The sequence below is a fragment of the Melanerpes formicivorus genome, unplaced genomic scaffold (assembly GCF_026170545.1).
Source record: "Melanerpes formicivorus ecotype bairdi unplaced genomic scaffold, bMelFor1.0.p_v2 SCAF_40, whole genome shotgun sequence".
Taxonomy (NCBI): Eukaryota; Metazoa; Chordata; class Aves; order Piciformes; family Picidae; genus Melanerpes; species Melanerpes formicivorus.
The window spans coordinates 5,541,679-5,563,616 of record NW_027142392.1 but is presented as its reverse complement, the minus strand read 5'-3'; the positions used below and the strand labels follow the sequence as shown (position 1 = coordinate 5,563,616).

General features: G+C 39.2%; 1 protein-coding gene across 8 annotated transcripts in view; it reads left to right on the top strand.

Annotated features, from left to right (window-relative positions):
* COL14A1 (collagen type XIV alpha 1 chain) overlaps positions 1-21,938 on the top strand; it is a 103,968-nt gene that overhangs the window by 18,144 nt on the left and 63,886 nt on the right. For all 8 annotated transcript variants that reach the window (XM_068158630.1, XM_068158628.1, XM_068158631.1 and 5 more), the window contains 8 exons: positions 11,494-11,649; positions 12,315-12,434; positions 14,325-14,489; positions 14,853-15,014; positions 16,358-16,509; positions 17,470-17,599; positions 20,338-20,483; positions 21,700-21,829. In XM_068158630.1, coding sequence (XP_068014731.1) covers positions 11,494-11,649; positions 12,315-12,434; positions 14,325-14,489; positions 14,853-15,014; positions 16,358-16,509; positions 17,470-17,599; positions 20,338-20,483; positions 21,700-21,829 — 1,161 coding nt within the window. The remainder of the gene's footprint in view (positions 1-11,493; positions 11,650-12,314; positions 12,435-14,324; positions 14,490-14,852; positions 15,015-16,357; positions 16,510-17,469; positions 17,600-20,337; positions 20,484-21,699; positions 21,830-21,938) is intronic.

Below are 21,938 nucleotides of genomic sequence, written 5' to 3'. Positions count from 1 at the left end.
TGGCAGTGGTTTTGCTGACCCTGTTCCTTACTTCACCAAGAATAGAGAATTCTGTTTTTTCATTATTACTAAGCCAAAGACATTGTGCTCAGGTGGTCAAGAAAGTCAGTGGCATCCTGGACTGCATTAGAAACACTGTGGCCAGCAGGACCAGGGAGTGATTGTCTGCCTGTACTCAGCACTGGTGAGGCCACACCTCAAGTACTGTGTTCAGTTCTGGGCTTCTCACTATGGAAAAGATACTGATGTGATGGAGCATGTCCAAAGAGCAAGGAGGCTCATGAAGGGCCTGGAACACATGAGCTGCAAGGAACATCTGAGGAAGCTGGGATTGTTCAGTCTGGAGAAGAGGAGGCTGAGGGGAGACCTCCTCGTTCTCTACAACTACTTGAAGGGAGTTTGGAGAGAGGAGGGTGCCAGCCTCTTCTTGGTGTCAAGTAAACAGAACTACAGGAAATGGTTTCAAGCTGCCTCAGGGAGGATTTAGGCTGGATATTAGGAAATACTTCTTCACTGAAAGGGTCATGAAACCTTGGAATGGTCTACCCAGGGCAGCGGTGGAGTGACCATCCCTGGGGGTGTTATAGTGACATGTGGACCTGGCACTTAGAGACATGGCTTAGTGTAGACCCTTCAGTACTGGGTCAAAAGTTGGACTGGATGATCTTAAAGGTCTCTTCCAACCAGATATATTCTGTGATTCTGTGACCCCCAACTGTTGAATGGCATCATTTAAGCAGAGGAGGGAAAAAATCCAGACTGAGGTATATTAAGATACTCTTCAGCAGAAGAGGCTAATTATCTAATTATTAACTTGTCTGTTAGTGTCAGATGCTTCAGTAAGTATTACTAGACAGTGTGAAATGAGTGCTATGAGGTATTTGACTAAGCCACAGAAATGAATACCTTCTGAACTTTTGCCCCATTGGCTGTGTTTCATAGCTTTACTCACTTCATCCTGGCTAATATGACTTCAGATGTTGGGTTTAGGCCTGACAGTTTTCTTTTTTGTTAAATTTCTAAAGAAAATTTTATTACTTATTGAAGTCCCAGGCTATGAAACTCATTAACTGTGTCTTTACACAACCTATAATTGGCCTTACTAACACTGTTTCCCTGAGCTTTCAGGAGGGCACTTCAGCTCTTTCTTTACGAACAAGTAGACGAGATTTTAACTGTGCTGTGTGGGCATTTTACCACAGTGCCCTTCTGTTCTTCCTAAACAGTCCTTTATCTGCTCAGCCTTTGCATATTATCCTGCTTCTGCAATCTGAGGGTAAAAGTGAAGTTTATGGGAAAGTACTTGGCTCTTCCACTGTTGATGTTATTTCTTGTCATGTGTTAGGGATCACTGAATCCTGTAGCCCAGTAGAATCATGCAGAGTTGCCCCAGCTGTGTGTCCACAGATCCCGTCAGTAGCCAGACTGAGCATGTAGTCTCAATAGGTCTGTTTGTTCAGAAAGTAAAAATCTTGGCATTAGAAACTGTGACCTTACTCCATTCTTACTCAGGGCTCCTGGGCAAGAAGTTTATTGTCTAGCTCCTCCCTGCTGTAGGAGGAACAATGGTTGTGCATTGCCTCTCATGTGGCATTCCAGGCCAGGCGAACGTGGGGAGGTTCCTTCATTGAAAATGGACACAGGGCTGATATAGATACCTAGAGAATAGATAACTAGAAGCAATTTTATAGCTCTCTTTCTGCTCTCTTGGTAGAAAAAGAGATACATCCTATCCTGGACCTAAACTAAGTTTTGATTTTATCTTGATGTGATCCAGCTCCTAATATTAGAACTGTTGAGGTTCATAACCCTTGAGTTACAAGATGCTTATCCATGAGTTCATAACCCTTAAGTTGTAAGACATTTGTTCTCATATCTTTGCCCAGTAAATAAGTATAACTTGTGAAAAGTCTGAACCACTAGCAACAGAAAACCTCCTGTCTGGGCTCTTTTTTTTGCTTTGGTAGCTTTCCCTAAGGCGCTGACCTTTTTTGTGCAATCTTTTCTTAGCTGAAGTGGGAGACTGCTATTCACATTCTTGAATGACTGATTAATAGAAGCTCAGCTGAATGAACTGTCTGTCATTCTCTTAAGGCTGCTTTTCATCTCTTCAAGTCATTAGCTCTTGAGCATCCATCCAACCCACAGTGTGCTGGCATGGCTGGATTCTGCTGGCAGCAAGAGACTGTTACCTTAAGTTAGATTCAGAACCTGTGTTGACATGTTTCATTATTGAAATACTTTCATTGCTACCATGCTGAGACACTCCTTAATGGTCCTTCATCATCTGGCAGCATGAATTCTCATAATTTGAAGTCTGCATTCTTGCTCACCACTGTATTCTAGGCAAATATCTCAGTATGTCTTGAGTGATGCTTGTCTTTGCTACGAGGTGCTACCTGGGCTTTGAAACTGAAGCTATATAGTAACAAGTTGAAACAGTGGGCAGTTTTTAAAAATTAGTGAAGGGAGAACTAAAAAGAGTTTTAGGGAGGTGTTATCAGACAGACACATTAATAAACACTGAAGTGCAAGACCAAGACCCTCTTGTAAGAAAGGTATGGTCATAAAGGATTGATGTATTCGTCATCAAACTCATAGATCTGCATTCCAGTACTCTGAACAAGCCACAGCTTGCTTTGTGCTCTTGACAATAATTATTAGCTTCAGCAAGGTCTTTGCTTGGGTTTGGTTTATGTGGTTAAAAATGTGAGGTGAAATTTCTGGTCTTTTGCACTGATCTTTCTAGAAAACCCACTCATATCTCATCTCTTCTCTTCCTACCCCATGTCTCATCTTTGCTTTCTATACCCTCAATACCTTTCAAACTCAACATCCAAATTCAGCTCAATACCTAGAGGGTGGGGAGGTGATGTCAAGCTGTGGTAGGTGATTGTGCCTTAAGAGCTTCATAATATTTAGTGGTTTTTTTTTGTTTTGTTGTTCTCCAAGAAGTAGTAATGAAGCATCAGCTGCAAGCAATAATGATGTATGTGTTAGACATCAGTTGAGATACTTTTATGTCTTTGCTGTGGCAGTTTTGTTTCGCTATACCTTTATAAAAGAAAATGACACTCAGAATCACAGGTCCTTTGCCAGCCTTGCAACTGTTAGTGTTTTATTAGTGTGGAAATATGAAACAGATGGTGGGAGGGAAGTCCTAAAACTGGTCTAACAGAATGTAATTATGCAATAATTATTATTTAGGGGGGAACAAATGAGCAACAACTGAAAGACTATTTATTCAACACTGAACACTTTTTCTTTGGAACAAATGATTTAAAATCCTCTGTTGATCTCCATAGGACTCTTTCAAGAATTTTTTGGTATGGTTGTCCTCCCCTGATTTTCAGGCATCAGTGTGGTTTAACTATATGTACATGGTTGAAGTACGTGGCTTTAGTTAAGGGCCAGCAGTTTCATTTTGGTTATAGCTACTGTAAGTAGCTGAGTAGCTACTGGCCAGCCTAAAAATAAACCCAGATGCCTAAGCATATAGTCTGTACCTTTTGATAGGGCTCTCATTTGGTTCTGATAACTCCTCTAACTGCTGTATACTTTGGGTAGCAGCCAGTCATTTTCCTGGACTAATTAAAATAATTGTCTTTTCCTCAGTGTAAATTTTTCAATTTACAGGTTTAGAGTTTGCCATTGTTTCTGGCAGATGGTTTAATAACTATCATGTGCTGTGTAGTTATGAGAGTCTTATTGCTTCCTCTACAGCCCTTTTCTGTAAAATAAGGTTAGTATTTTTGTCATGTGTCTGCAGACTAAAGATTAAAAAATTGGAGAGTGAAATTGAGACAATCCTCTGTGCTAAAGTCTTTAGGATAAGGTTCTGTATTAGAGTTTTGGGTTTATTTTTAAACAATGCAGTTGGATTTGGAGATTGCCCTTGAAATTTTATTTTAAAGCTTTTGAAAAAAATTGCTATAAATGGCATTGGATGGAAGAAAATGTTCAGTGAGTTACTTTATTAGTCCTTCTGTAGTTAAAAATTTAGCTGTGCATCATATATGATATCTCATAACTGATGTGCCTATATTCATTTTCTGTCTGGCTGGTGGGTTTTGTGGATTGGCATGTAAGATTAGTGATGCTTTTGAAGACCACTGCATATTTACATCTCTACAAGCATATGCATTGGTTACAGAGTAGAGTAGAGTAGAGTAGAGTAGAGTAGAGTAGAGTAGAATAGAATAGAATAGAATAGAATAGAATAGAATAGAATAGAATAGAATAGAATAGAATAGAATTAACCAGGTTGGAAAAGACCTTTGACATCATCGAGTCCAACCTATCATCCAACACCATCTAATCAACTAAATCATGGCACCAAGCACCCCATCCAGTTTCTTCCTAAACACCTCCAGTGATGTGACTCCACCACCTCCCCAGGCAGCCCATTCCAATGGCCAATCACTCTTTCTATGAAGAACTTCTTAACATCCAGCCTAAACCTCCCCTGGCACAGCTTGAGACTGTGTCCTGTTGTTCTGGTGCTGGCCGCCTGGGAGAAGTGACCAACCCCCTCCTGGCTACAACCTCCCTTCAGGTAGCTGTAGACAGCAATAAGGTCTCCCCTGAACCTCCCCTTCTCCAGGCTAAGCACCTCCAACTATAATTCAATAAATGCTTGAAGATAAGAAGGGCTTGTGTTTGAAAGTCATCTGCACTGCAAGTGCACTGCAGCATCTTTTTCATTTCAGGGTGCAACATCATCTGTACACAGATGAGTAATGCTGAGCTGTATGGTAACAGTGTTGTAGCAGTTTGCTTCAAGTAATTTTTAATTAGCTCTGCATTAATGACTTCCATTTGTATGCAGCTTGTTCTCTCAGGCAGGCTCTTTTCTGTTACTTTACTGTTGAATTAAAGCTAAGTTAGTTACAAGCTCAGACACAGACTAACTTTTTATCATGGTTTAGAGAGATTTATACATACAGCTTACTTAATGTTGTGGATTTCTAAGTGCAGGTCTCATCTGCAGCCCCCTGCTAACTCGCCTTCTAGATAGCCAGAGAAAACTGTCTCAGACATTTCATACTTGATTGGAGCAAAGGGAAAAATAACCCTTTTAAATGCTGGCGTATTTGTTACATAGGAATGGTGGATAAATATGACCATATTCATAAAAAATTACAGTTCTGTGCCTTGAAAAGTACTTTAGGCTTTGGGACAGCTGTTTCATTTAAAACATTTATGCACTCAGATGCAGAACTGAGAGCAAAGAGAAGCAGAGAATTATCAGCGTAATCTGCAGGAGAGTTTCTTAGGTTTAATGTACTTTTACAGGGAGGTTGTGGACCAACTTCAGTGTAAATCATTATGGCTAAATGGACAGAGTCTTGCCATGTTGAAATTCCATTTCAGGAAAGATTTCAGCAGTGTGCTTTGTTCTGTCTTGACATGTTGCCTGTTGGAAGAGAAGTTATAATGTTTTGAACTCTCAGGTTAAATGCAGGGAGATTTGGAGACACTTTTCTGTCTGTGTATACAGACCAAGAGAGTTTCATGTTGCTGTTTGGGAAGCTGGTGCTTCAGTGCCGTCACAGTATCACAGTATCACTTAGGTTGGAAAGGACCTCGAGGATCATCGAGTCCAACCTATCAACACAGACCCCATGACCAGACCATGGCACCAAGTGCCACGTCCAATCTCCCCTTGAATGCCTCCAGGGTCGATGACTCAACCACCTCCCTGGGCAACCCGTTCCAATGACGAATGACTCGCTCGGTGAAGAACTTCCTCCTCACCTCGAGTCTAAACCTCCCCTGGCGCAGCTTGAGACTGTGTCTCCTTGTTCAGGTGCTGGTTGCCTGGGAGAAGAGGCCAACCCCTTCCTGGCTACAACCACTTTTCAGGTAGTTGTAGAAATCTGTCAATCTGTCAATCTGCAGTAATCTGCAAGCAAACATCAATGCTTCCTTTCAGTTGTGTAACTTTTGTATTCATTCTGTTCCTCAAGTAAATGAAAAAGTTAAGATGTAGGAAGAAAGTTGTTGAAGATTTTCTAAGGTAGTGATTGGTTACTCAAGAAATAGAATTTTCATAGCGTGTAGGGAAAGGTTCATAGCAAAAGGCTGTATGCTACCTTCCCTCACTTGAGAATTACCACTACTAAATATGGGCAGCTAATGTCTTTTATCAGCCACTGCTTTGACTCATTTTGTGGCTTTTAATTCAAATTATATGCTTTAAATAATAATAGTTATTGGTGGGTACTTCTTTGAACCATGCAAAACTATGGAACTCCAGCATTCACAGTCAAATGTGACATGGTTACACAAAACAGATTTACCAAATCTCCTCCAAATATGGATTTGTAGACTTGCCAGTGGGCCTTTTTAGTATCCTAAATGTTTCTTTTGTTGGGGTTTTTTTGGTGTGTTGTTGTAGGGAGTACAGACAAGCTTCTAAACTTCTTAATGATGTTCCAGCATTTGAGCCCTTCAAATTCAAGCTATGGCTGGATCTAGTTTGAAGAAAGCAGTTACGTTGAATGCATTTTTCAGGTCTGATATATGGGATGTGTTAAACTGAGGACTAAGTGAAATTATGATATCACCAGCACAGTGGAATAGTGTTAGTGTCAGATGGTGGACTAGTGAGTAGCTGAATTTTGGAGCTCAGCGCTGCCTCACATCTCTGTATTTATTTAAACCCTTTTTAAAACAAAGAAGTGACATTTGCTGGTGTAGATTTATATTGCCCTTGTCCTCAGTGGTGCATCTGCTCAGCTGCAGTGTTGTCAATCACTCTGGTGGATAGGCTTTCCTCTCTCACTCATGCTTTATTCACAAGGTAGTTTTCACTTGCTTCTGTCATCAAGCTTCTTCCTTTTGTGCTTGTTACCCCATGAATGAGTCTTCCATTCGAACTGTATTATTACTGACCTCTACTTGAACTTTTTTCCTCTTCTACTTATATTATTTGACTTTTCCACTGTGACAGGGAGTAAGAAAGGAAACAACATATTGCAGATTCAAAAAGAATTATAGTCTTAAACTACTTCTAAGTGAACTGTGTGTTTTGGCTCTTGAAAATAAGAAGAGAGTTTCATACCGAGAGGAGGCAAAGTATCAAATGTGCTTCTGCAAAAAGTATCATAGCTGCATGCAAATTGGACTGCCTCTAAGGCACTGAGTCCTCCTGGGTGGCAGTTCCTGTATTTGCTGCTTCTCCCTGTGTCTTTCAAGAAGTAGCAGTATTAACTCCCAGAGTTGGAAAGCCACTACTAAATCTAAAAGTCATAGTTTTGTATTTGTGCCTAAGTAAGGCTTGCAGGTTTTTCTGGTCAGATTTCTGTCTCCTATCATTGCTTGCTTGCACACTGGATGCACATGTGAACATAGAGCAGCAAGCTGAAAATGCAGCCTCAGAGAGGTGGTCAGTTGTTTACAGCACCTTGAGACCCTGCTTTCTTCTCTGCATCTCCTGTCCTGCCAGAGCTCCTCTCAGTTCTCACTCTGCTCTCCATTTGGTTTAATGGGATATCTCCAGGGTCATGTTTTGCAGGCTCCAATAACTCTCGCTCAATCCCATCTTTCTGAATGTTGCCATCATTGGCTTCACTCACAGCCAGACTCTGACATGAATCTTGATAGTCCTGTATCACTTGCACATTGGATTGCAAACATGCATCACCTGTAATGTCTGGGGCTCGAGGGGTGAAAGGCAGGAAACCTTATTTGCAAAATTCCTTCAGTGCTTGTTGTTCTTTGAAAGGTTTTCTTGAAACAAAGTAACCAAAATTCTTGATGATGTCATGACTGGCAATACTGAAGTAGGTTTTGTGCAATTAAGTTGTCTTCATGCGTTGCTAGTGGCCTTTACTTGTATGCTGATGCCTTTGGGGATGAAATTTTGAGCCTATGCCTTCATGTGTGGCATTCATAATAGCAGACCTAGCCCCTTTTTCCTGGTTTACCTTCCGGGCAGAGTGTCAACTTCCTTCTGCCAAGTAACACTGGCAGGATTGTAACTTTACTATAGAAAGTCCATTGATTTTTCACTCTGTCCCTATCAAACTGCTCCCCCCATTACAATGGCTGTGCACCCATACACGTGGATGCACCGGAGACAGTTGCTGGTGTAAAAATACATAAACTTTTTTTTGTGACTTAGGATGTTTGCAATTCTGTCATCTTCTGTACCCTAAAAATAACAGCCTCTGTTATTGTTTGTTGTAGAATGCAGCACTTGAAGTAGAATAATGCTATCTATATAACATTAGGAAACATTGTACAAAATTAGGTAACTGATCTCCTCCCTACAGTTCTGCTCTTGAAACTGGTGAGTATTGTATAATTCACAGGAAAGTGGTACCTTCTCTCTAACTACTGTTTTCTTGATGATCAAGTAAAAGATGCACAAACTTTTCAATGTAGAATTATATGATGTCATTGTCCTTTAAGAAATGTTTTGGAGAAAATTGCCTATTAAAGCTAGGTTTAGATAGTTGGAACGTTCAAAATGATCTTCAAACCCTGTGGGAATTCATGACTTTGTTGGTATGGAAAGATTGTTGAAGTGGTAATGAAAACTGACTAATTTCAGTGCTACACAGTGTCTTTTAGACTGAACTTTATAAACTGGGATCGTATGGTGATTGTGTTCCTGTCAGGTTTTAAAGATTTCTATGCAGTGTGTTATTCTGTTTAATATCTCACTGTTGTTTATTCCATTTTAGGGAACTTTCTTCAATTCTATTAAGCACAACAAGGAGAAAACATAAGCAAATAGTGGTTGTGCAGAAGTAACAAAACCTAAATGTTTTATGCAGAAAAGATTCAACAAATGCCTCCTATCTACGAAGAAAGAATCAAATGTTCCCATTCAGTGACCTTGCAGTACAATCTCGGATCAAACCACACATGCATTTTTAACAAACAAAACCAATTAAAATGATTGAGTTGCACTGATCTGATGATGTGGAAATGAAACATGGAAAGGAGTGCTGCTACTGTGTTCTTTATTCTTTGGGTTTGACTGGATTTGCTAAAAGAAATGAAAGGTTTCATTCACAAAGCTCTCATTACAGGATAAAAGAAGCTTTATAGGGAAAATTTGTTGATCTGAAATGAGTGAGACGTAGGGTACTGACTGGGTTTCATGGTAAGCAAAAGATTGGAGAGGCAGAGAGGGAAGTACAGCCATGCAAGTCTTATCTTCATGGGGCTATATGATTAAACTTCTGGGACTGTATTGAGAAAAGATACATCTGTGCTATAGTACAGCTGCTTGGATGTGACTCAGGGGTCCAGTTCTGTCATTCTTACTGGTGTTGAGTAGCATTTTGCTTTGCCAATAGTTCTTTTGAAACTTTAGAAGCTAATCGTGGCCAGTGTGAGAATGGCACGATTGAACTGCATGTTAATGGAAGACGAATACTGCAAGTAATGGAGGCTGATGAACAGGAAGTTCATTTGGCAAGGGTATTTAAAGCATGAGCTTTGCCATGACTAGTGAATTCTTGCGTTCTGTTCCACAAAACAGATTCCAGTCCCACTGAAGTCAAGGAAAAGTTTTCCTGTTGACTTCAGTGACAGAAAGATTTGGACCTCCTTTGGCTTTATCTTCCAATTTAAACTATTTTTTTCTGATGCTTACTAAATGTTCCCCAGTGTTTATACATTAAAATGTGTTGCCAATTCAAATAACATTGTCTTGTACTGTAAAAACTAAAATAAAATATTTGTTTTGGCATCGCTGTAAGTGGAATTTTTGTCATGTGTTTAGAACTTACTCTGCACTGCTTGCTGCACGTAGGAAATGTTCCCTGCTCTTCTAAAAGCATTTTTAACACACATTTTAGACATTAACTGTAACTTCATGGCTTGGATTTCTTGCTCAATGGATTTACACTCCAGTACTAATCTAACCCTTTAATTATTGCCAATTGTTTGAAGTCCTTTTGTACATCGGTTTGCTTTTGCCTGAGAGACTCTCAGTTTGTCTTTAATTAAAGTATTGTCATTAATAATATGGTTTTAAAGTTTTAAGTTGCTAACCATATGGTTTATTCTCTTTCTAACAGGACAGCTACTTGTGAGCTGATGAAAGCATCTTTTTGATTATTTCTCTCTGAATTACTTTTTATTTGCTGAGCATCTTTGCTCAAAATCTGTTTATTTCTAGCAAAGTACTTGATTCTTGTTAGTACCACTTGAAGTGTTGGTATCCTTTGTCAACTAATTTATATAGTGAAACATTATGATCAAAAAGTGATGTTAAAAGTTGGACTGCAACTTTTTTCACTAATTGCAGGTTTTTTATAGTGTTCAGGGACGTGATTTCATCCCTAAATGGTTTGTGATGCGTGGTACCTTTTCTGCTAATGTGCTTTGCTTTGACATCCCTACTTCTGTCTTTGTTTATAGACAATCTGATTGCAAGTTTATTATTAGCTTCAAGCATAAGCTTTTGTTTGGTATGCCTGTGTTACATTCATTGCTCCTTAATTTTCCCTCCACTACAATATGAATCCACTATTTCAGCAATCTTTTATAGTCACACAGGTATTTCTGTGGGAGCTAGCCATTCTGTCTGATGTTATGGAAGCCTCCTTCTCTTTCTGTCATTTTCCTGAACTAAATGTGGGACACTTGCTTAAGTTTCTCAGCTTTGTAAGACTCTGTACCCATAAAAACATTATTGACTTATCTTGCAATTTTGTTGTCTAGTATCTGCTCCTATTTCCTCTGATATCCCCATTGGTTAGCTAAACCTAATGTGCCTCTCTACTAGTTCTCATCAAGTCTTTTCTGTTGCTTTTTTAATGGTCTTTTGTTTTCATGTACTTTGGCATATATTTGTGAGACTAAATCCTCATGTGATGGTAGTCACCACAGAGACTGTGACTGAATCTTAGGTCTTTTCGTTTTACCTTTGCCATATTGTGTATTTCCTATTTAGGTTTAATACAGCATATTCAGTTGGCATTTGGTTTTGCTCTAGACTCCCAGGGTGATGTTCCCTTGTAAAACTTCAGAAGTTTACAATGGCAGCTGAAGAAGTTTTCCTACAGAGCTGTTGAGATGTATAGAAACACCTGTTTTTCAATGTTGACTGTAAAAGGGTCTTGATAACTGTTTTGGGTCTGCATCTCTGGGTAGCTCTCTGCATTGTATACACCTACACAGTTAATTGTCACAAACCATATACTGTGCATGTATATTCTTGGGAATGAAAATGAGCTGTTAGTTTGATTGTGTTAAACAACAGATAATTTTATCTTTCAGAAGGACTGTATTTTTAGAAGCAGGATTTCTTTTTTTCAATGGGTCTTCCAACCATAATTTTGAACAGCTTAATGAAAAATCCTGATGTAGGTAATGGCCAAACTGTTCTGTACAAGTTGAATTTTCTCACTTTGGCCCTGGATGAAAGCTTTAAATACTAAGCTTAGTGGAAGGAGGAAGCTATACATGCATTGAGTTAGAATTTGATCATGTAATTAACAATACTGTGTTTATTTTAATGATTTGCAGGGAGCCTGTTTACCTGTAAAACTCCAGCAATTGCAGATATTGTCATATTGGTAGATGGTTCTTGGAGTATTGGCAGATTCAATTTCAGGCTTGTTCGTCTGTTCCTGGAAAATCTAATTTCTGCTTTCAATGTGGGATCTGAGAAAACAAGAGTAGGTGAGGTGCCATATTTCTTTCTTAATATTTCTGTGACAATGTAAAAAATTCATGATTTCAGGATAGTTAACAGTTATTAGTTATTTGTGCATGATTCATCCTCACTTGGAACTAGTACTTCTACCATAAGAGTAATCCTGCTGGAATGTTTGTGGCATTAATTCCTCACAGATTACTGTGATACTCAGTTTAAGTAAACTCCAATGAAATGTCAGTGGAAATGGACTGTAGTCAGCATTAGATCAGACACTTGCAGTGTATTTTGTGAAAGAAGAGTATGCCCATGGATGGCCTTTTCTCATTATTTAAACTGGCCTAAATATTATACTTCTCTTCTGCTACTTATATTCTAGCCTGGTCAAAAGCATATTAAATAAAATTATTCTTTTTCAAAAAGCATTTTTGAAATCTTACAGAACTCTGAAAAGTCATTTCCTTAGCACTTGAAAGAAAGGTTTAGAAAAATAAATTGAGGACTTGCCACTAAGAACAACTTTATACTGATTTTTTGGCATCAAGCAATGCAGTTTTGCTAGTATGAAGCAAAGCTACTTATGGTAAGCTTACTATGCTAAGCTGTGGGTAGCCAAGTGCATGAAGTACAGATATTTGAAAAAAACCTTGGTTTATTGTCTAATGGACTGCCTTAATTTCTGGTTCTTTAGGTCTTGCACAGTACAGTGGTGATCCCCGAATTGAATGGCATTTGAATGCCTATGGCACCAAAGATGCTGTTTTGGATGCAGTCCGGAACCTGCCATATAAGGGAGGGAACACATTAACAGGTACAGTGAGCTTTAGCTTTTGCCTTTTATTGAAAGACACATTCTGCTCCATAGGGAGAGGAAGTGTTAATGCTTGTTATGAATAGTAAAAAAAGAGTTTTTGCAGCTTGTTAATGGCTTCATCTGATGTCAATGAAGTCTTTTATGAAGTGCTTGTCTCTTTGGCTTCACTGGGAATCTTTCTGAGCAGGATGAATACCTTGAATACTGTGTCCAGTTCTGGGCCCCTCAGTTAAGGAAAGATGTTAAGTTGCTGGAACGTGTCCAGAGAAGGGCAACAAGGCTGGGGAGAGGCCTTGAGCACAAGCCCTATGAGGAGAGGCTGAGGGAGCTGGGGTTGCTTAGCCTGGAGAAGAGGAGGCTCAGGGGAGACCTTATTGCTGTCTACAACCACCTGAAGGGAGGTTATAGCCAGGTGGGGGTTGGTCTCTTCTCCCAGGCAACCAGCACCAGAACAAGAGGACACAGTCTCAAGCTGCACCAGGGGAGGTTTAGGCTGGATATTAGGAAGAAGTTCTATACAGAGAGAGTGATTGCCCATTGGAATGGGCTGCCTGGGGAGGTGGTGGAGTCACCATCCCTGGAGGTGTTTAGGAAGAGATGGATGGGGTGCTTGGTGCCCTGGTTTAGTTGATTAGATAGTGTTGGATGATAGGTTGGACACAATGATCTCAAAGGTCTTTTCCAACCTGAATAATTCTAATTCTAAAAAAGTCTCCTGAAGCAAAGTTTATATGAACTCTCTGTGCTGGAAGTAAAATATTTTACCTGCTAGGAAGAAAATGCAAAACCCATTTATAATGTTTATGTTCAGAGTATTATTCTGGAGAAGGAAAGAATGTTGTTTCATATCTGACAACTGGCAATAGTAACTTCTCAAATGATCACCTGGGGCTTTTAGATTTCCATTGACCTTTCAGTAGTTAGAGCACTGAAACCCCAGAAGACACTTAGTGATGGATAAATGGGGGATGCCTGTCAACCTGGAAGAAATGCTCTCACTGAATACAATTCCAGCATCATCAAAGCAGCAGTTAGTAATATTGTCTGTCTTGCCAGAAGAATGATATATCCAAAGACCCAGATGTGGCTTTAAGTAAATTGCTGTGGTCTTGTCATTTTATTTTTTTGGCAGAGAGGGAAGATTTTCCTTCTCTTCTGCAACAGCCTTTGTGTTGGTAGGAGTGATTGCAGTGGGACAGAATGGACAGAATGGGTCTAGTCTAGGAATGAAATTACTGTGAGGCAGCAAGTGGTAAATTGTCATGATGATTTTATTTGGATGTTAGAAAAAAAGGTAAGTTAGGAACCTCTGCTGTGGGAGGCATAAGAGTTTTCAAATAGAATGTGATGGTAATGTGTAAGTTTGCCCCAAGGAGCTGTTCTTCCTTCCCTTCAAAATAATTTGCAGCCAGAAAAATCAGATTCTCCCATAGCTTTATACAAGCTTTTGTTCAGCTTGTAATTTGGTAAGAACAAACAAAGGAAAACAAGATAGTGTGAGGATTTACTAACCTATCTGGAGCTTATGCTTTCACATAAGCAGGGTAGGTAGAAGGAGAGGGGACCTGATATTTTAACTTTCTAGAATAAGAAAGAAAAGATAATATGTTCCTGGAAAGAGTGCAGTTTCCATATCCAGTTTGAAATACATTGATCAAGGGGCTGTTGAAGATGAATGTCACCTTCTCTGTAGTTTCAATTGCTTGTTGTAACTTAATCCTTCAGTAAATAAATTCTTTTTCTATACTTAGTCTTCTTTAAAGTGTTTCTCCAGAGTTTCAAATTGAATAGAAAGACAAACGCTGTGCTATTAGTAAAATCAATGGAGATTTATTCCCCTCTTTTCCCCTCTTACAAGCTTTTAAAATCTTTGAAAATCTTTTGTAGGTCTTGCCTTAACTTACATTTTGGAAAACAGCTTTAAGCCTGATGCAGGTGCAAGACCTGGAGTGTCTAAAATTGGTATTCTGATCACTGATGGGAAGTCCCAAGATGATGTTATCCCTCCTGCTAAAAACTTACGAGATGCTGGCATTGAGCTCTTCGCTATCGGTGTGTATTCTGCATCGCCACGTATATTGTGTCCCAATATACTCTGGTGTATTTGTATCTCTTGCCCTCTATATGAAGGAAGGGTTCTTTTCTCTCTGTGTCTGTACCACCTCTGTATCATCATTAATTTAAATCTGCTTTTGAAAGTTCTCCAAATCATTGCTGCTGTAATTGGAATTTAGAAGTATACCGTGGAAAATATGCCATTTACACTGGGAGAAATTAATGTCTTGAAGTAACATCTTAACAACAGAGCAATCTATGGTTGGTCATTAAAAGGAATAAATGGACTTTAGTAATTTCTTTTTTAATCAGTCCCTGTGCCTATAAGATTTTTTTCTTTGATTTTCTTTCCAATGCAAGGTGTGAAGAATGCAGATATCAATGAACTCAGAGAGATTGCTTCTGAACCTCACAGCACACATGTCTACAATGTAGCTGACTTTAACTTCATGCATACCATTGTTGAAGGTCTTACCAGAACAGTGTGCTCACGAGTAGAGGAACAGGAGAAGGAAATCAAAGGTGACTAAGAAACAAGATGTAACATAACTTCTAATGAATTTAGAGCTACAAATCCTACTCCAAATACCTTCTGTTCTAAGCTGTCCTCAGGCACTTGACTCATGCTGTGTATTCTTTTGTTCACAAAAAAAGTATATTGTCACAGAAGTTATTTTCCTTAATATGTTTTGTTCTTGTGTTGATATCTTTGATCTTTTGCCCTATCTTCAGTAGGGGTGTATGTTATGTTATTTGGTAGTACCAAAAAGATACAAAAATTCACTCTGCTGTAACTATTGCCAAGTGGTGGCTAAGGAAAATGTCTTTTGTGATACACAGATCTGAGGACAAATTACTTTAACATCTACACATGGAATTGTTCTCTTTGTGCTGTGCTTTCCATCTCCTGACTTACTGTTTTTATTGTCTCAGACATTTTCAAAATTTACAACTATTGAGACTGCTTTGTCCTTTCCTGAGGATGGGATTTTTTTCTTCTCTTTCTTGTTCAATACACAAATATATTTCAGAGCATAAGAAAATATGATCCTATATAAAAGAGCCTTCTCTGGCTACAGCATTTCTCTCTTCTGAACAAAAGAAATGACACAGTTTGCCAGAAGGACAATCCTACCTGAGGAAAGTCTTTCTGAAAAGCTTTGGTGGATTTTGTTTGTATTGCTTCATTTGTGTTTCTGTACTATCACAAAAATGCTGTGATATTTCAGTAACCTTGTCATGTATAAGTCAATAAGGAACGCTGTCTTTCACGTGTTTCTACCTGTGCAATGAAAATTTGTGTCTTAGTAAGGCTTCATTCTATCCTTTTACTCACTTGGAAACTGGAAGAAATAAAGCATATTAGCTGTGTCTTGTGGGGGGAGTAAGCACTCAGTTGGGAGACTGAGAGGGTGAGGATGGAAAAACCATAGATGAAATATCTTTGTGGAAAAGAATGATTACCAGGGAAGATGATCATTCACTACATCTCTTCAATCTGGTGACAGGCAACATATCAGTTTCCAACCTGCAGAGGAGCACAGGTGACCACAGCTGTATATATACTTGGATGTTTTTTGTGACTGGGAGGAAAGTTATCTGAAAAAAAAACCCAACAAACCAGAAGCAAAGGGCTCAAAGGAGGGATGGGAGGAAGGACAGGAAGGCTTAAGTTTTTTTATGTTTTTCATATAAAGGTTTCTAGAAGACTATGGAGGTGATAGTCCTGGCAAAAGCTCCATGTGCAGTAGTCATTACTAGTTTCTTTTTTCACTGAAAGTGACCTAAATAATTGATGAGGATCAATCTTTGGAGCTTCAGCAAATGCAACAAACCAAACAATTATTTTCTTGTCTCTAACCTAGGAACAATTGCTGCTTCACTCGGGGCTCCTTCAGATTTGGTCACATCTGAGGTAACAGCTAGAGGATTCCGGGTTAGCTGGACCCATGCACCGGGCAAAGTGGAAAAATACAGAGTTGTGTACTACCCTAGTCGAGGAGGACAACCAGAAGAGGTAACAGGAGGAGAAGCTTCCCAGAAATGTTTAATACAACAGCAAGAACTAACCAGACAGAAAAATCAGTGGTCTTATTTATATCTGCCCTGAAATTCCCATGTGGGCTGTGAAGCTCCTGTGGGCTCCACAGAAAGGAGACACAGCCACAATGAATGTTGGCAAAGATTAGGCAGTAATCAGGCTGCTTTTCTACTACATAGTTTGGTGTGCTGTAGCTGTGAGCACTTTTAGGGGGTTGAGAGAAGCCTTGATTTTTGTTTACACATAACTTGAACCAAATCTAGAGACTTCTGCATGATTTTGTTGGCAAGAACACAAGAGATAGGAGCTGATGGTAAGCTACATTTTCAGGTCTAAGAAAAATCAAAGGGAGATGATATGGGTCTGTATTTTGGAATGTCTATAAGTGGTCACTGAGAATTTGGAGTCAGGTGTTCTGTTGAATAGGACATTTTGGAGATGGGGAAAAAAAAAAATCAGTGGAACAAGCTTTTGGCCTCAGGTGCCAACTTACAAAATTGAAAGGAAAGGCAGAATAGGAAAAGAGTTTAGGTAAGGACATATTGTATTTTTGTACTAGAAACATGTTTAACATGGATATGTGTTAATGTCAGTCTGGAGTACTGTGTGTGTATTATATGTAGTACTAAAGTAATGTTTATGATGGTACAGTAATTACATCAAAAAGTGCACAGTATGCACTCTTAAGCAGTATTCCATACACTTTATCTAAGCAATTCTTTTATTCTAAGCAGCTGCTTATATCAGCTGAACATTCTGATTATGTATGTGGTTGCTGTAGATGGTAGCAAAAGCAAATTTGATTTATGAACTGGCCTTTAGTACATTGATTCTCAGTTGTCAGCGTACAAATTGTCTGAAAGAGGGGTTGACTGACTTGATGGTAATGTGATTAGTTTTCTTTATATGAATTTAGGTGAATTTTCTTCTAAACAGGTCGTGGTAGATGGAAACACATCAACAGCAGTTCTGAAAAACCTGATGTCTTTAACTGAATACCAGGTAGCTGTGTTTGCTATATACTCAAATGCTGCTAGTGAGGGCCTCCGTGGAACTGAAACTACACGTAAGTAGCCTTGTCATGTTCCTTCCAGGTTTAACTGTCTGTATTTGATCACATTGTGTAAGCATTGGTCTTTGAAAAAAACCATACACACAGAAGGGAGTCTTTCAATTTTAGCTTCTCTTAATGCATTTGATTTAAATCAGATTTCATTTGAGTAAATTCTGGGCTAAATTCCTAATACTGAATGCTCTGTGAATAATTAAACACTAATAAAGGTTTTATCTGTGGGCTGAACTTTGAAGTTGGTAGTATTGAACACTAAATTAGAAGATAGGGAATTACAGGCTGGTCAGTGTCACCTCATATTTGGGAAGGCAATGGAGCAACTAATCCTTGAAACCATTTTCCAAATACATAAAGGACAAGGAGGTGATTTGAATTAGTCAGGATGAATATATGAGGGGGAAAATGTTTGGCCCTTTGAACAAAGGGAAGTGCAAAGACCTGCCTCTGGGGAGGAATAGTGCCATGCATCAATACACACTGGAATATGACTATCTAGGAGGCAGCTCTACAGAGAATGATTGAGGGTTGAGGGTCTTGGTAAACACCAAGTCGACTGTAAAATAGCAATGCACCCTTGTCACAGAGGACAAGACCCTCTTGGATTGCATTAGAAAAGGACAGGCAGCAGATTGAGAGAGGTGATTCTTGCCCTATGCCCAGCACTGATGAGTGCTGAATGCATGGTCCTGTGCTAAGCTCCCCATTGTAAGAGAGATGTGGACTTACTGGAGTGAATGCAGTGAAAGGCCACAAAGATGATTAAGGGATAGAATCATATTTCATAAGAGGAGATTCTGAGACATCTATGTCTGTTCAGCCTGGAGAGCAAAAGACTCAGGCTGATCTTGTCAGTCTGTAAAAATCAGTGATGGGAGGAAAGAAAGAAGAGGGAGCTAGGCTCCTCTCTGTGGTGTATACTGCCAGGACAAGAACCAATAGAGACAAAGAAACAACATGAAACTAAATCTCAGCAGATGACACTGGAACAAGTTATTGAGTGTGGTTGTGGAATCTGTATCTCTTGTGATTCTTAAAACCCAATTGGATGCGGTCCTGAGCAACCTACTTTAGCTGACAGTGATGGAACAGGGGAGTCAGCTAAACTAGATTGTCTCAAGAATGCCTTTCGTTCTCAGTGGTTCTTTGATTATGTATCAGTGCTAATCTTCCTAGTCTAAAAAGAAACTAAAATGGGATCATATAAAATCATTTAAGATTTCTGTTTTAGTCTCAGTTTCCCAAAGTGTCATCTGAAGCCATCTTATACCCCATAACATGGTGTTAGGACCTGTTTAATTTATTGAGGCAGAGAACAGTCACTCACAGTCCAGAGCCAAGAGGATTGTTTTTGTAATGCACCTGGTATTCCTTTGAAGTCACCTAGTCAAGTTCTGACGGAGCCCAGCCCTGCTGGCTTTCTGTGACCTGATCAGATCACACCCCAAGGTCATGCAGCATCAAGTATTCTGTACAGCTGTCTCTGATAGTGTGTTGGAAGTAACAGTCTGACATGTGCAAGTATTAATCACTCCACATGCTAAAATGCCTGCAGTTTGAAAGTATTTTTTACTATCCTAATGGAAAACTATGGGAAGTTGCAGCTTGCATTCCTGCCTTTTTTTTTTCTGAGATATTTGACAGATTAAGATCACATTATCACCAATCACATTAGCTGATATAGAACATTGGAAATACCTTACAGGTGTGTGAAATCTAAATAAACACACTCAATGTGCATAAGAATTACAATGGTTTCTGATTTTGAACTTGAAGTAAATACAAAATGCATTTACATTTTAATTTGATGCAAATGTATTTTTATCTCTTACAGTTTATTCCACTTCTTATTTTCAGTAGGTTTAATTTATCCCTGTTTTGGCAGTCTATTAAGATGTCTGATAACTGTCCAAGATGCAAATCAGCATCTTCTGAGCTCATCAGCTGAAAATTCCAGTAGAAGACAGCATCTTGTTTAATTTCCAGCCTCTTCATTGTTAATTATTATGTATACTCCCAAAGTGCCTAGGATCTCCTGCTGAGAGTTAAAATATGAGTCATATGTTATAGTTAGAGGATGCTTTTCTTGAAGCATTTGAGAATCAAAAGAAGGGAAGGAACAGGTGATGGGTACTCTCTCTTGTGATCCTGGAGCAGTCTGAATAGGAATGAGCTAATGTGGTAGAAACTTCCTTCAGAATATCTCAACATGTAGTTTCTTTCTGTAGGTACCAGAGGTCTGAGTGGAGCTCTGAGGGAGGAGACTGGAATATGCTGTGGCTTGGGAACTGTTGCTAGGGAAGAGCCAAGTCTGGGGACTGCTACTTGTTCCCGATAGCAAGCATGCCTGTTCTTTGATAGTGAGTGGTCGTCCTCCTGCACAGCAGGGAGAGGGAAGGGTGAGATCAGAGAACAGAGTGATTTGGTGCTTAAAGAACAGAAATCCTTCCACTTGAAATGTTCAGAGCCAATTAGGAAAAATGCTGGAATGCTTTGTAAGGGATAACTCTGCCCAGGTGTTAGACTTGGTATAGGTCATCACTTATTTGTTTCTCTAGTTCTGCCTTCTTTTGCATCCTGATCAGCTCTTCAGAGTTGTGGCATACAGACAGCACTTCCATGCCTGGAGATAGCTATATTCCTTTGTATATCCTAGGCTAAAATAAACTATTTTGAAAAACAGCTGGTTGTTCAGGTGAGACAATCTGAAAGACCTGCCTCTTGTTGCATTGCAGTTGCCTTGCCAGTGGCATCAGATCTGCAATTGTACGACGTGTCACAGAGCAGCATGCGAGCGAAGTGGAAGGGAGTAGCAGGTGCCACAGGTTACATGATTCTGTATGCTCCACTCACAGAAGGACTGGCAGCAGATGAGAAGGAGGTGATGTATTATGTTTTCATTTGAATAGCCATTATTAAAAAAAAATACAAAGAAAGAATACTCTAGTACATGGCCTTTAACCTCAAACCTGATCAGCAAATACTTTGGGGTTTCTTTCCCACGACTTCCATAAATACTACCTGTTACAAGCCTATGAAGTGTTAAGTACCAGCTGATTATTTTAATAGATCACTACCATAAAAATGCAGCAATTTCAGCTGAATTAAAGTGACTGCTTTGAAATTATATGTGAGGTGATACTTTTGTCATCACTTAAGACTAGTAAGAAGAAACAAAGTAAAACTAAGATATTTTCTGTGTGTGTTATCAGAAGAATATGAAGTTTAGCTTCTGCTCTGCCTTTGAAAGTAAATAAAGATGTGGCTTTTACTGATTTTTAGTTCTATTCAGCTTTTATTTTTAAATTTAAAAATAATGCCTTCCATCACAAGTTAGTTTTAGAAGGTACTTGGAGAAGGAAAAGAAGATGGGACAAGGTAAAGTCCAGTCTTCTGTCAATAAAAGAGTAGCTTCTGGTCTAGGGTTAAAAAGTTCTTATGCTTAATTTTCTATTACATGCAACATTTCTGTTCAAGCAGGAACACTGAAAAGCAAGCAGGGGCCTGCAGACTTGTGGAGAGTGTAGAAAGCTACTGAAAGCTCGCACAGACTTGTGCTCTCTCCTCAGTGAGTGGAAGTGAGCACATAATTCTGTTCAAACTGTGCTTCCCTGAACACTACCTGATTCAGGAAGCCTGAGCTTTACCCACAAGAAAGACTTTTTTTTCCCCCAATAAATAAGTCAGTCTGTGTTAATGTGGCTCTCAATGAAGAGGTGAAGGAGGAAAATGACACACACCATAAATAGCAACAACTTTGAGCCTTGATGTGCCCAGAGATCAATTCCTCCTATAAATTTCAGTTTTCTGACTCAAGCTGTGCATTCTAGAGAAGACTATTTTGTCTTTGTTAATATGACTAGTTACTTTTAAGGTTCTCTTACCTGTATACTGACTTCTGGGTTTTTGATACTTTTGTTCTTTTGATTGTTGTGTAAAATCCCCCCAACGTGAGCTAAGTGCTGCAAGCACAGTATCAGACAAATGCTTAGCAGAGAATTTGATCATTTATCTAATTTCAAGCATGTAAGTAGGATGCTTCCCCATCATGAGCTAATTCAGAAATAATGTGTCTTTTCTATTAATGACTTTTGTAGATAAAAATTGGGGAGGCCTCAACAGACCTTGTACTGGATGGACTATTGCCGAATACAGAATATACAGTCTCAGTTTATGCCATGTTTGGAGAAGAAGCTAGTGATCCCCTTACAGGACAAGAAACTACATGTAGGTAACCTATCTTTATTCACTTCAGCGTTAATGAAACTTCAGAGTAGTCTTTGCACATATTAGAACAGACATCTGATTTAAAAATCTAATTAGAATAGTCCATAGG